The sequence below is a fragment of the Malus sylvestris genome, chromosome 5 (genome assembly GCF_916048215.2).
Source record: "Malus sylvestris chromosome 5, drMalSylv7.2, whole genome shotgun sequence".
NCBI classification, from domain to species: Eukaryota; Viridiplantae; Streptophyta; class Magnoliopsida; order Rosales; family Rosaceae; genus Malus; species Malus sylvestris.
In genome coordinates, this window is record NC_062264.1 from 19519168 (window position 1) to 19534592 (window position 15425).

The 15425-nt window shown below is 37.9% G+C and overlaps 2 protein-coding genes across 4 annotated transcripts; both read right to left on the minus strand.

Moving 5' to 3' along the window:
• Nucleotides 1–10127: 10127 nt before the first annotated feature.
• On the minus strand, nt 10128–11808 carry LOC126622612 (uncharacterized). Its single transcript, XM_050291382.1, has 3 exons — nt 11793–11808; nt 11631–11699; nt 10128–11421 (listed from the first exon to the last, which is right to left on the minus strand). The coding sequence occupies exons 1-3, from the start codon at nt 11806–11808 to the stop codon at nt 10808–10810; spliced, it is 699 nt and encodes a 232-aa protein (XP_050147339.1). The 3' UTR covers nt 10128–10807.
• Nucleotides 11620–13448, minus strand: LOC126623933 (uncharacterized). 3 transcript variants are annotated; one of them, XM_050292911.1, is made up of 5 exons: nt 12954–13448; nt 12766–12864; nt 12311–12381; nt 12119–12232; nt 11620–11675 (listed from the first exon to the last, which is right to left on the minus strand). In XM_050292911.1, exons 1-4 carry the CDS (start codon nt 13071–13073, stop codon nt 12208–12210), a joined length of 315 nt encoding a protein of 104 aa, XP_050148868.1. In that variant the 5' UTR covers nt 13074–13448; the 3' UTR covers nt 11620–11675; nt 12119–12207. The 3 variants fall into 3 exon arrangements, with proteins under 3 accessions (XP_050148868.1, XP_050148867.1, XP_050148866.1); XM_050292910.1 differs by having other exon boundaries at nt 11620–11678; XM_050292909.1 differs by having other exon boundaries at nt 11620–11699.
• Between the last annotated feature and the right edge of the window lie 1977 nt (nt 13449–15425).

Consider the following 15425-nt stretch of genomic DNA (forward strand, 5'->3'; position numbering starts at 1 on the left):
AGTGAAGCCATTGCTTTAGTTCTAAACTGCAAAAAACATCCAAGATAAATTTCTAAACATCTACAAGCACTTCTGTTTGTCTGTCTGTTTGGGGATGGTAATTGAAACTCAAGGACAACTGTGAGCCTTATAAAGCATAAACCCTTCAGTTGTTGCATAATATAGATGGGATATGGTCGTAAAATGTGCGTACTTGGAGAATCGTTCAACGATCACAAAATTGACAAATTTCTTTTGCAAGGAAGTAATGTTCATATTAAGGCTGAAAAAAGAAAGGCACATGTTTAATAATACAATAGGGGTCTTCGCTTCAATAGGACTAGGAACATTCCCAAATTAAGGAGAAAAATTATACGTCGCGCAACAAGCTAAAGGGAAAAAAAAGAATGAAGAACAAACGAGATGCATACACAAAGAAATGAAACACAAAAGATACATAAGCTCAGTGATTTCAATCATAAAACACAAGGCCCGTTGATAGGTATTTTTACCACTTGCGAAAGTAGGGATAAATAACACTTAAAAATACTTGCAAGAAAACAAGGTAGTTGTAGTATAAACGGCTCAAGCAAGATCGCCCTCCAAACCAAATCTTAATTAATTATTTGAAAACAAATTTTGGAAGATGTTGATTTTATGACCTAAAATATTAAAAATGAATTTAATTAAAAACAAATAAATAAATTGGGAAAGTAAAGAAAACAAAAGAAAATAGTTTTGAAAATAAATTTGAGCACTAGGGTTCCGCCGTCACCTTAACAATCCTATGTAGTTCTTCCAATTACTTATGAATTACACATGCATATTTGAAGGTTAGTTTTCCTAAAGTATGCCCTACTTGGAACCTCCAACATAAAACGTATATATAACATGCAACCCATCCGTGGCGTCCAGATCGAATATGAACATGCCAAACTCATTAAGTTTTGTGAAAACCTTCTAAAAAACCATATAACCCTTAAGACGTGTCGTCCATCCTAAGAAGTTATACATATTAACCACAAGAAGCCAGCGCCAATTTCAAGGACAACCCTCCGCCAAAATTGCATCAAATTACTTTTCTAAATATCCTAATGGTAGCCAATCATTAAGACAATTAGATAGTTTAAAACACACTGATTAATAACTCAAAACTTGCATGCATAATATCATAAGCAAATTGAAAAGAAACTACGTATTCTTGTTAAGATTCGTGGCCTCGCCCTAGCAAACAAAACTAGTTACGAATAATCATAAAATAAAATATTATTAAAAACAACGATAGAAAACTCCTTGAAAGTAAACTTGAATCGTCAAAAGCTCTCTAAAGCCAAAATGTGTGCGTTCTCCCCCCTTAACCCTAATAGCTAAATATCTTATTTATACTAATACAAAATAAAACCCTAAAAGGTCTTAGAATAAAACTACGAAACATAATAAAATAATAAAACAGAAAATTAAAGGTTTCCTATTTGAACTAAAATTCGGAATTCTCATAAAATCAATCTTATGACCTGATGTGAAAATTTCTTGACACACAAATTAAACCCTCTTTTTGACAATTGTAGTATAGATGTAAGTAGGGTATCGTTCTAGGCCGGGGATTAGGAGGGATTGCTAATCTATTCCAAATTAATTTAAAAATATTAAACAAGACTCAAGGACACAAAACTAGGCTAAAAATTCTAATAACTCGAAACACTCTTAAAATGACTCAAAATAATGGAAACACTCAATTTAAACACTAGGAACTGAAATGGACGGAAATTAAATTAAAAGACTAACAATAAAGAAAACTAACTAAATAATATAATTTAATAATGGATGGGTGTTTGGTTTTGACTAGAAGTAAATTAAACTTAAATAAATTACAGAATTGACAAAAACATAAAATTAAGGTAAAATGATAAATGACGGACTAGCTAGAGGGTTCTTCTCCACACATGTTATACTTGCATACAAAATGATTTCCAGTTGTTCTTTTAATAAATTGTGAATTTCAATACTCCAGATTAACCGTGAACAGCACTTTTTTTAATCTTCAAGTTTTGCTTAAGTTATTGAATTGGACGGGAAAACGCATACAACAATTCAAAACATTCTTCAAAAGTCCCCTACGTGAAAAGCACAATAGAGATACAATCAAAGATCATTAAACTTTGTGAAAACTATAAGCATTGACGAGGCATTCGTAACTATGAAAAGCATGATACTCTTGCCAAGAATTTACTTAACGTGATTGTGACTAGCAACCTTTACTACTTGTGAAAATAAGTTCATAACGATTAGGTGAAATTCACTTATATTCTAGCAACAAATTCATGCATGTAAATTAAGCGTGCACTCTCAACCAACATACACAAATCAGTTTTTATACGAACGGATAAGTAAATTGAATTCACAACTTATAAATCACAACTGAAGGTAATCAATTCATATTACAAATATATTCATGGTTTCGAATTAACCTCTAACCAACATAAATTTAATTACACATTATTAAAACAAAAATAAAATAGAAGTTTGGAAAGATTAAACCGAAAGAAAGGATCTGCTGCGTTCTGTCACTAGCTGCCAGGCACTGGAGCTTCGCCCTGTCAGTCCTCACATTTCCTTTCTTTTCTGCACGTTCTCACCTTCTGACCGTCCTCACTTCTGCTGCCCCTGATCTCTCCTTCCTGCTGCTATTTTATTCTTCCCTTTTTTTCTTCCAGCTCACGCTGTCTCTCTCTACATAGCTGCCAACGCAGCCTTTCTCCCGCGTCTCACACCCGTGCCTGCTGGTCTTCTGCCTTCTGACATGCGCCTCTCTCCCCCTCGGTTTCTCTATTTCTCTTCCTCAAGCTGCCAAATGGCAGCACCTCTTCCGTCTCTGTGGACTCTCCTGTCTCTCAAGTTTCTTCTGCTGCCAAAGGGCAGCCTCTGCCTTTCTCGCTCCTGCCGTGTCTACGAGCTGCCCAAAGGGCAGCCCCTCTGTCCACCCCGCTCCAAGACCCCCCCTTCTGTCCCGTACCTCCTTCCTCTATTTTATTTATTTTTCTCTCTGGCAGACTCCTTTTTAGCTTTTCAAATGACGCTGCCTTTCCGTCCCTCCAGCTGCCAAAGGCAGCTATCTTTTTTTTTCTTTATTCCCCGCGCCTTCTTTTCTGATCTGCCAGTCTCTCTCCCCTTCTTTGGATTCTTTTTCCGTCCCCAGTGTGGACTCCTCCATTTCCTCTGCTTTGCCAGTTGCTGTCCCCTAATTCTTCTGATTTCCTTGGATCCCTTTGTCGCTGACTTGCTTTCCTCCAGCTGCAAAGGCAGCTTGCTGTCCTTGGATTCTTCCTTGACAAAATAATACAAAACTAATTTGTATCATAAACTCTAAATTAGTAGCAGTTGGGAATTAAGAACAAATTCAAGTAACAAATCCAAAACCAATATTCTATGAAACAATCAATTCAATGCATATAAAATAAACCAAAATAAACCAAAATAAAACCTAATCCAAAAATAAAACCAATATTCTTTCTGTTTATTATTTAAAACTCATTTGTGCTTATTTTTATTTTCTTTGCATAACAAATCCTATAAACATAAAAATAACGTAAATAGCTCAAAAATATAAGGAACTAACTAAGAAAAGACGAGTGAATTCGAAGTAAAAATATATATAAATATGATCCGATCAAATACCCCCACACTTAACTTTTGCTAGTCCTCGAGCAAAACAAAGAAAACTAGAACAAGAAGTAACAAGAAAAACATTAGCTTCCCTCTATGTGACCCTCATAGAATTTCATTCAAGAAAACAAATCATCAAGAACCATAGCTAGCATCAAGGAACTAATCTAAGTTCATCTTCCTTATTCAAATATTAGCAGTAATCTTTGAATCATCCTTGAAGTGTAGTGTGTGAGATAGCCATGCTAATGTAATTTCAAGTTCTTATTTTTAAAATCATCATATGCAAACTAGCGACCTTCTCACGGGATATACACTCAATCACATATGTGTTTAGTTTAAATGTGTTTCGCTCAAAGAATCAAATGTGAAAGTTCTACCATAAGCTTGCATAAAGATCACTTCTCCACAGTCATAATTGCAAAACTTAAATCAAGAGGACTTTTATTGGATGTAATGAGGCTTAGGGATAGGGTTATTGAAACGAAAGAATAGGAAAACACAAGTTCCAAGCTACATTGCAAGCAATTCTTTTGTTTAGATTTATAAGAACTCAAGTTTTCCCGCGATTCTTCTCGCACCTCCAACCACCCCCCTTAAACTGAAACTTTAAAAACTTTTTATTTTTTTTTGTATACAATCTCTCTTTTTCTTTTTTTTCTTTTTTTCTTTTTTTTTTTTTAATTTTTTAATTTTTTATTTTTTTAAATACAAACATGAAATACCCCCACACTTATTCTTTTGCCAAACATCTTCACAGTATTTCACAAACGTTTCTCATAAGACAATCTCGCATTGCTCGCTTGGAAAAGGGTAAGGAAAAATGTTTCAGGTATAAGGGTAGACATATCTGGTGATAAGAAATAAAAGGCTCAACATACACGGCTCAAATTGGCAATCTAATGATATCATTTTTATTTGGGAAACATGGTTATTTGGGCCATAGTGATAAACCTAATGCCTCTATCATTTCCAAGTTCATGCAATCAATGACAAACATTTCGAAAGATCGTTACGCAAGTTCTAGAGATGTATCTCACATAAGTTCATCACACATGAAAGAATAGGAGTGTATGAAAAATGCACACACTTTCAATAGGCTCAAAGAACTCACATCGGATGTATATGGTCACTAAATTCACATATGAAGCTTTAAGTCATACTTTAGTTTCACATTAACAAGGCTATGTGCATTTGGTTTTTCAAAGATGATCAAACATGTACAAAACTAACAAGAGAATTAGGAATTTCACAAAACACATGTTAACTAAGTTCTTGATAATCATGATTCAAATTTGATCTAATTATATCATTGGGTCGGGAAACTAACAAAAATCTAATTCAAAACAATAAGGGAAACAAGACAATATTTTTGGATTTTTAAATTTTCCGAATTTTTTTTTTTTTTTTTTTTTTTTTAAAGAAAACAAAAAGCAACAACACAGAAACACAACACAGAAACAAATGAAATTCTGGAGATTTCTACCCCCACACTTAAACTTGACATTGTCCCCAATGTCAGAAAACACTATAATGCAAATAAAAATAAAATAAAATAAATAAATAAATAAGAAACAAAATAACGCAATTGGACTGAAAACTTCCCTAATTTGCAGTAAAATCAAGCGATGACCCCCAAGCTAAAATTCTGCAATCAACTTCAAGGGTGGAAATAACCAAAAGTTCCTGCAAAGAAAAGGAAAAATTCAATTAAGTACGCAAGAAAATTAATTAAAAAAAAATTGCAAACGAAAAATTGAAAATTAAGATAAAAGATAATGAATAAAACTAATAAGTAATCATTGGTCGTGCTTGTTGACTTTCCACAGCTTTCCTCTTGAACGGGGTGACACTTAGCTTTTTACTATTTGATGATATTGTACGGCGGAGCTTTGCTCTTTGGTGATGTTGCAGTTCCTTATTTGTTCTCCAAGCAGATGTGGCAGCTTCTCTAGTTCTTCATCTCAGACTCCTTCTGCTGGGATGATTGTGCAAGCTGCATTCTTCTCTGCTTGTTTCCTCTGCATGGCGGGCAGGCACGAGGGAGAGGTGTTGGTCTGTTTCTTTCTTCAATCTTTCCAAGTGCCCACCTCTTGCTCTCTTTCTCCTTGTCCTTAGTTGAGGATGAATCAGCACGTTGTCTCCACATGCTTCGAGGTATCATCTTCACTTCCCTTATACGTGAGAGACGAAGCGGAAACATAAGATGATGAGTACTCGAGAGCAGGTGCTGCTGGAGAAAGGACAGGGAGAAAGCATGATATGAGATACTCTTGCTTTCAACCTTCATGATATGAAATACTTTTGCTTTGAATGGGTTGTTCGCAAGAGTATCCCAAGGAATGAGGAACACAGAGTAACTTAGGAGGATTCTTTGGGAATGCATTTTCGGAGATGAAGAAGTGTTGAGAGGGTGTGCTGAGAGAGTGTGCTTTTGCTGTGGAAGGCGAAGGTAGAAACTTATAGGACTTGTCTTCACAACCGGAACTGTTATCTCACTTAGTGTCGGCAGCCGGTGGATGGATGAATAGTACAAATTACGCGCTTTCTGACAAAGCTGCCCGTAATTTCCGCAAAGCAGATTCCTCATTGATATCTGGAATCGGCGCTTCGAGCTCTGAGCAACGTCGATTGTAGAGGTAGCACGTGACACGTGCGGATAAATCTGGAAAAGAAGATTTGCCCGTGGGTTGAAGCCCAGCTTTTGAGAAAGCTAGCGTGTCTTTGACTGTTGAATTTCCCTCTTCGATTTCTGAATTGGTGCTTCGACAAACTGCCCGAGAATTTCGCAAAGCAATTTACGTGTGACAAGTGACGACACGTCTGGACAAATTGATCTTTTGAAATCCGGGGTTCGGCTCGTGGTTTCTGAGCAAGCCTAGCCTTTAAGAAATGAAACGCCTCTTTTGAGAAAAGAATCCGGCTTTTGAGAAAGGAGCCCCGACTCTTCGATTTGCGAGAGGACGCTTCTCTGAGGAGCGCCTCTCCGATTTCTTCTTTTTATAGAGGCGTTAATCTTGTTCCACAACACACTTGATCACCCTCCTGTAAACACTCCCTTCTTGCACTTGTTTAATCTTGATCAGTCCGACTCTTCTTTCTCAACACCTTCAGAAAATGGCAGGCCCTTCTGATCGACGTTTTGACTTGAACATTCGTGAAGAGGCAGCTCCGCCTTCACCAGACAACATATGGCGCCCTTCTTTCATATCCCCTACCGGTCCTCTTACCGTGGGGGATTCGGTGATGAAAAATGACATGACTGCTGCGGTGGTGGCCCGGAACCTTGTCACCCCTAGAGATAACAGACTGCTCGCTAGGCGGTCTGATGAATTGGCGGTTAAGGAGTCTCTGGCTCTTAGCGTGCAGTGTGCGAGTTCCGTGTCCAACATGGCCCAACGCCTATTTGCTCGAACCCGTCATGTTGAGTCGTTGGTGGCTGAAATACAGAGTCTCAAACAAGAGATTAAAGGGCTCAAGCATGAGAATAAAGAATTGCACAAGCTTGCACACAGCTATGCCACCAGCATGAAGAGGAAGATTGACCAGATGCAGGACACTGATGGTCAAATTTTACTGGATCATCGGAAGTTTGTGGGTCTGTTCCAACAGCATCTACCCTCGTCTTCTGGAGCGGCACCGCGTAGTGAAGCTCCAACTGATCAACCTCTGCTGCCTCCTCCTTCTGTGGCCCCGCCGACTGCTGAAGCACCACCTACTACTGAAGCACCACCCGACCAATGAATACTATTAGTTTACATCATTGTAAAATATTTGTACTTTTTTTTTTATGTATTTTTTTTTTTTTTTAATTTTTAAATTTTTTTTTTTTTTATGTATTTTTTTTTTTTTGCATTAATTTTAAATTTTATCTTTTTTTTTTTTTTTAAATTTTTTTTAATTAATTTTTTTTTTAAATCAATGTAAAATATGTAAATCAATGTAAAAAGACTTTGGTTAACCTTCCCCCACACTTAAACTAAATAACACAAACTCACAGAAATCAACCAAATAACACAACTAACTAAACAAAACAAAATGAAAGCAGTAAAGATAAGGGTGTAAGAATTCAAATCTGATTTGGTTAGCGATTCCAAAATCTCCCTTCGTTGAATGCTTGGGTTGCCTCCGAAGAAGCGCTTGATTTAACGTCTTTAGCCGGACGCATCTTTCCTTTAAATTTCCCTCGGCTCCATTTGAACCTAAAATCAAAGAAAGAAAAATAAATAAAATATCAAAAGTAAAATACACAAACACCAAAATAAACATAAACAAAAATAAAAATAAAAGGATTAGCAAAGTTACTAATCCCCGGCAACGGCGCCAAAATTTGATGTGAAAATTTCTTGACACACAAATTAAACCCTCTTTTTGACAATTGTAGTATAGATGTAAGTAGGGTATCGTTCTAGGCCGGGGATTAGGAGGGATTGCTAATCTATTCCAAATTAATTTAAAAATATTAAACAAGACTCAAGGACACAAAACTAGGCTAAAAATTCTAATAACTCGAAACACTCTTAAAATGACTCAAAATAATGGAAACACTCAATTTAAACACTAGGAACTGAAATGGACGGAAATTAAATTAAAAGACTAACAATAAAGAAAACTAACTAAATAATATAATTTAATAATGGATGGGTGTTTGGTTTTGACTAGAAGTAAATTAAACTTAAATAAATTACAGAATTGACAAAAACATAAAATTAAGGTAAAATGATAAATGACGGACTAGCTAGAGGGTTCTTCTCCACACATGTTATACTTGCATACAAAATGATTTCCAGTTGTTCTTTTAATAAATTGTGAATTTCAATACTCCAGATTAACCGTGAACAGCACTTTTTTTAATCTTCAAGTTTTGCTTAAGTTATTGAATTGGACGGGAAAACGCATACAACAATTCAAAACATTCTTCAAAAGTCCCCTACGTGAAAAGCACAATAGAGATACAATCAAAGATCATTAAACTTTGTGAAAACTATAAGCATTGACGAGGCATTCGTAACTATGAAAAGCATGATACTCTTGCCAAGAATTTACTTAACGTGATTGTGACTAGCAACCTTTACTACTTGTGAAAATAAGTTCATAACGATTAGGTGAAATTCACTTATATTCTAGCAACAAATTCATGCATGTAAATTAAGCGTGCACTCTCAACCAACATACACAAATCAGTTTTTATACGAACGGATAAGTAAATTGAATTCACAACTTATAAATCACAACTGAAGGTAATCAATTCATATTACAAATATATTCATGGTTTCGAATTAACCTCTAACCAACATAAATTTAATTACACATTATTAAAACAAAAATAAAATAGAAGTTTGGAAAGATTAAACCGAAAGAAAGGATCTGCTGCGTTCTGTCACTAGCTGCCAGGCACTGGAGCTTCGCCCTGTCAGTCCTCACATTTCCTTTCTTTTCTGCACGTTCTCACCTTCTGACCGTCCTCACTTCTGCTGCCCCTGATCTCTCCTTCCTGCTGCTATTTTATTCTTCCCTTTTTTTCTTCCAGCTCACGCTGTCTCTCTCTACATAGCTGCCAACGCAGCCTTTCTCCCGCGTCTCACACCCGTGCCTGCTGGTCTTCTGCCTTCTGACATGCGCCTCTCTCCCCCTCGGTTTCTCTATTTCTCTTCCTCAAGCTGCCAAATGGCAGCACCTCTTCCGTCTCTGTGGACTCTCCTGTCTCTCAAGTTTCTTCTGCTGCCAAAGGGCAGCCTCTGCCTTTCTCGCTCCTGCCGTGTCTACGAGCTGCCCAAAGGGCAGCCCCTCTGTCCACCCCGCTCCAAGACCCCCCCTTCTGTCCCGTACCTCCTTCCTCTATTTTATTTATTTTTCTCTCTGGCAGACTCCTTTTTAGCTTTTCAAATGACGCTGCCTTTCCGTCCCTCCAGCTGCCAAAGGCAGCTATCTTTTTTTTTCTTTATTCCCCGCGCCTTCTTTTCTGATCTGCCAGTCTCTCTCCCCTTCTTTGGATTCTTTTTCCGTCCCCAGTGTGGACTCCTCCATTTCCTCTGCTTTGCCAGTTGCTGTCCCCTAATTCTTCTGATTTCCTTGGATCCCTTTGTCGCTGACTTGCTTTCCTCCAGCTGCAAAGGCAGCTTGCTGTCCTTGGATTCTTCCTTGACAAAATAATACAAAACTAATTTGTATCATAAACTCTAAATTAGTAGCAGTTGGGAATTAAGAACAAATTCAAGTAACAAATCCAAAACCAATATTCTATGAAACAATCAATTCAATGCATATAAAATAAACCAAAATAAACCAAAATAAAACCTAATCCAAAAATAAAACCAATATTCTTTCTGTTTATTATTTAAAACTCATTTGTGCTTATTTTTATTTTCTTTGCATAACAAATCCTATAAACATAAAAATAACGTAAATAGCTCAAAAATATAAGGAACTAACTAAGAAAAGACGAGTGAATTCGAAGTAAAAATATATATAAATATGATCCGATCATGACCAACCAAATCAACTCCGATTTGGTCTCAAAATGTCTCTTTATAAAGCTGAAGACGTTCCCTACAAATTTTTAGAAGGAATCTTTTTCAAAATACGCCATCTTGACCTCCAAAATACCCAAAACGTCTACAAATGTCAATCTAGAAAAGCTACGCGCTGGACCTTTATTTCATCGCCACGGTCAAACGGCTTGGTAGAAAAATCTAGAATTTTGATACAATCATTTTGAAAGGCACATGAACATCCTCCAATTGGAATTACTCCAAAATTCATCCGTTTGATCACGTTTTTCTCCAAAGGAAGTCAAATGTCCTACATTGTAAATATATAACAAAGTATCAAAATTCTACCAAAATAATCAATAAATTAATACTAAGATAGGGTAAAATATATAGTATAATATCGCCTCATCACCCATCCCACCCACGATAGAAAGGCTTGGAACGGAGAATAGCAGATACAAAAAAATGCAGAACAATTACCCGGTTAAAATGCACTCCAGTGAGTAGTCTTTTCTCGGAGTCTCCATTATCATCCGGAAAGGCCCTGAAGACCCAAATGGGTCCAAGTCTCTTCTTGGAGTTTGACCGTCGAATGATGTCCTAAATGGAGTAGACCCAAATGCATCCGAGTCTCCTCTAGGAGTTATGACTGTCGAATGATGTCCAAAATGGCACTAAAGACTCGAAAAAATCTGATTCTTTCTTGGAGTTTGACCGTCGAGTGCCATCCGAAATGGCCCTGAAGATCCAAAGGGGTCCAAGTCTCTTCTTGGAGTTTGACTGTCCAGCGATGACCTAAATGGCACCGAAGAGCCAAAAGGGTCTGGGATGTCATCAAATGTTGGAAAACTCTCTATTGCTGCGCATAGACTCAAAATCTTCCGAATGTTTCTGGTTGAGGGAAAAAATCCAGTATCTTGTGTGCTTCTGAACGTATCAAACCTAGAGAAGGTGTCAAATGAAGGTTCTGAACTATCCTTGTACCTTGGCGGTGAATATCCTGAATTGAAGGCTGAGAGTGGTGTCCTAGGAACAAAATCGTCGAAAGTAAAAGGGCAGCTCTTCTGGGAAAAGCCACCTCCTTGTGATGAGTCTGATGACCCAGTCCTGATTTGGTTGGCATCCGCACTTTGAGGCTTTTCTGTCTTAACATCAACTTCAGGTGAAGCAGCAGTTGTTGGATTCTCAACTGGGAGAGCTTTTTCTTTCTGAAGTGATGATGATTTCTTTTTTGGAGGTGCCAAGACATTTAACACATCAAGAGTGAGCTCCTTGACAAAAGCAAATCCTGACAATTAAACTTCTGAATCAGTCACCTCAAATAGTTAAAAATCATAAACAGGTTGGCAAACCACAACCAGATGACAAAGAAACTACAAACAGCAGGCAATATGATCCATTTACCACGAGGTGATTAGGTAAAAGGAATCTAAGTGCTACCAGAATTTTATTATCTCAGAGACAATACTGGACCTATAATAACTAATTTTGGCATACCTTTGTCTTCAAACTTATCCCAATCCTCATCCCAGTCAGCAGGTCCTTCTTGGATGCCAGGTTGCCAGCCTATATGAAAATAAAATAAAATTTCAGATTACAAAATGCAATGTAGTACAAATACCGCAGCAGTGAACAATAACGAAAAAGAAAATGACACACTCATGAAACGCTTCATTGAATTCGAATAATGGTAATCAAACAAACCAGAGTGATCACGAAAAGATTACAATAGTGAAAATAAGGGTTTCTGCGTAGGATTTTGATAATTTAACAACAGAATGACTTTTGGGTTCTAGAAAGGCAATGCCATTAATAAATTGAAATAATTTGACAAACCCAAAGCAAAAGTATATCCAACAACAATGTGTTCTATCTACAATCCATCAGATAGTTTGATAAAGAATAAGCTAATGGAAGTATTCTTATCATTATTGATATGATTCTTAGACTCCCAAGAAATTAGCTAAGGAAAGAGATCAACGTACTAAAGGGAAGCTCAGTTAATGTTGTAGGCTTTCCGCCTAGTCCATATTCTTGCAGTGCTCATTGAGAGTTTTCACAAGCCCATCAAGATCTAATTGGATGTGATCAACACGATCCTGAAAATTTCAGTTGGAAACGGTCTAAGACAAGTTGAGCAAAGGTAATTTTTAAACAGCAAGATTGTGCAAAGGTACCTGAAGTGCGCATCAGCATCACCTTCTCGATCCATCTTGACAACTGCCCTGTTTAGCTCCATTTTCTTCTCCTGCATATAAATCACGTAAGATACTCACTCCATGATAATAAAAAGAATACACCACTTGGGGTATGACCATTCAACTGATTCTATTTTCCCACACTACTTTCTCTCTGTCATCAGCTATCTATCCCTCCCACCAGGCCTAAAAATTATAAAATATTTTTCTTTTTGTTTCTCCTAAAAGAAAAATGTCCTACTCATGCTTGTTTTTGAATTTTTATTGGCACTTATCTCATAAAAAATAAAAGCACGCCATCTCACATGTTCAGGCAATTATGATTCAGATAAAATGAATAGCAAACACTTAACACTTTGATCTTCGAATGAGCAAAAGCAAACACACAACATGGGTCACTAATTGTCCACAAATTTATATGTGGTGAAAGCTACCTGTAAATCACGAAACGTGGCTTCTTCAATAGTCAGCTTGGCAGCTACATCTCCAGCTTGTTTGTATTTCTCTTCATATTTCTTAGCCAGGGACTCAGCCTAGATTCAAGTAGTATTCACTAAGTCAAGACGGTAGCTAAAGATTAATGCAAATATGCGCTTAGGCTCAAGTATCCTGCAGCATATACCTCACATCTATCAGCAGAGGCCCTTTCTATGATCTCAGTAAGGCGATTGTCGCAGCTGCTCTTGTACAAATCCTTATACCAAATGGTAAACAGATTAAAGCAAATATGCAGAATCAGCATTCAAAAACTGAAAGTTTAAAACATCATTTCCTTATGTTAGTAGCTAGATACAAAATTCTTACATTTTTTTAGTCAAATGCCTTTTAAAATATTCTGAGCATACAGTAATAAAAAATTATCTTCAAAAAATGTGGCCTAAATTTACACACAGGATAAGTTCTTCCCATGCCCACTCCCCCCCTCCTCTCTTCTTCAACCAAATTTGGATCTTTATTTCATCACCATTATGGTGCATAAGAAGGAATGCTTTAATTGCCTACCCAATCTCCTCAACAAAATGCAATCTCTTCGGTTAAGTTGTCCCCCACCATAAAACGGACAACAATAAAAACCAGATTACATGAACAATACAATTTCTTCCTGCATACAGGACAACAACAACAACAACAACAACAAAGCCTTTTCCCACTAAGTGGGGTCGGCTATATGAATCCTAGAACGCCATTGCGCTCGGTTTTGTGTCATGTCCTCCGTTAGATCCAAGTACTCAAGTCTTTTCTTAGGGTCTCTTCCAAAGTTTTCCTAGGTCTTCCTCTACCCCTTCGGCCCTGAACCTCTGTCCCGTAGTCACATTTTCGAACTGGAGCGTCAGTAGGCCTTCTTTGCACATGTCCAAACCACCGGAACCGATTTTCTCTCATATTTCCTTCAATTTTGGCTACTCCTACTTTACCTCGGATATCCTCATTCCCAATCTTATCCTTTCTCGTGTGCCCATACATCCCACGAAGCATCCTCATCTCCGCTACACCCATTTTGTGTACGTGTTGATGCTTCACCGCCCAACATTCTGTGCCATACAACATCGCTGGCGTTATTGCCGTCCTATAAAATTTTCCCTTGAGCTTCAGTGGCCTACGACGGTCACACAACACGCCGGGTGCACTCTTACACTTCATCCATCCAGCTTGTATTCTATGGTTGAGATCTCCATCTAATTCTCCGTTCTCTTGCAAGATAGATCCTAGGTAGCGAAAACGGTCACTTTTTGTGATCTTCGCTAGATTGCTCCGGTCATTAGTGTGGATAAGTATATAAATGGATAGAGATAGGAAAGCAAACACAAGATGTACGTGGTTCACCCAGATTGGCTACGTCCACGGAATAGAGGAGTTCTCATTAATTGTGAAGGGTTTACACAAGTACATAGGTTCAAGCTCTCCTTTAGTGAGTACAAGTGAATGATTTAGTACAAATGACATTAGGAAATATTGTGGGAAAATGATCTCGTAACCACGAAACTTCTAAGTACCGGAGTGTGGTATCGTCTTGACTTACCTTATCTGTCTCATAGGTAGATGTGGCATCTTCTCTGGAAGTACTCTTCCTCCATCCAGGGGTGGTATCTGTAACTGGTGGAGATGCACAAGGTAATGTATCAATTTCACTTGAAGCTTACTTGTAGTTTCAGGCTTGGTCAAGCGCGATACAAACCATGTAGTAGGAGTCCCCCAAGTCGCCGGGCTAGGGGATCTGCTGAAAGAGGTGACAGACAAGGTAAGCAATCAGAGCCCGGCTGATTGTTCACATTCTCCCTATCTTGCAGGCAGCACGAAGGATAAAGAGAAGAAAAATGAGAAGAGATGATATAGGATACTTTTGCTTTTGAAGAAGTAACTTTCCACAGGCTTATTCTTGAACCGGGCTGGAGGGTTTTCTGGTTTCCTCCAGAGTATAAGGCCGACTGAAGAATTTGAGGGTCAAAACAAGTCCATCAAATCTAGAGTACATTCGACCCTGCTGATATGGGATACTTTTGCTTTTGACAGAGTAGTGGATGTATCGGCACGTGTGCTGTTACGCTTGTCTCCACATGCTTCCTTGTATCCTTCTCACTTGCCCTATCTGTTCCTCAGGCAGATGTGGTATCTTCCCTGGAAGCATAAGATGTTGAAGATGAGTACTCGAGAGCAATGCCAGGTAAGTAATCAGGTAAGGGGTTCCAGGCAGTCAGTTCCTGGCTGGAAGCTTGATTCCAAGTGCTAACTGATTGCTCTCTTTCTCCTTGTCTTGCAGGTAAGAACAAGGCCAAAGGAAAAGACAGGGAAAAAGCATGATATGGGATACTCTTGCTTTTAACCCTGATGATATGAGATATTCTTGCTCTAGTATAGCTTGTTTACAGAGGTATTATCGGGGGGAAAGAAAGCTGAATATTTCGAAAGGCTTCGTTGGGAGTGCCCTCTCAGATAAGAGAAAGGGTTGAGCATTTTTGCAGGTCGACATATATAGGAGTCTCCCTAACATCAAGTAATAATGCTATTCCTTTACCCTGCTTGGTCATAGCACGGTAGTTGGAGCTGCCAGCTTCACATGTTTTAACTCTGTCAGAGCACTTTGAAAAAGTGGTTT

Coding starts and splice junctions, on each gene's coding strand:
- LOC126622612 (XM_050291382.1), bottom strand. Junction 11,422..11,630: donor GGATAAGTTTGAAGACAAAG/GTATGCCAAAAT, acceptor TTTAATTGTCAG/GATTTGCTTTTGTCAAGGAG.
- LOC126623933 (XM_050292911.1), bottom strand. CDS start 13,073: ATGCTGATTCTGCATATTTGCTTTAATCTGTTTACCATTTGGTATAAG. Junction 12,382..12,765: donor CCACGTTTCGTGATTTACAG/GTAGCTTTCACC, acceptor ATTTATATGCAG/GAGAAGAAAATGGAGCTAAA. Junction 12,233..12,310: donor GATGCTGATGCGCACTTCAG/GTACCTTTGCAC, acceptor TGAAATTTTCAG/GATCGTGTTGATCACATCCA.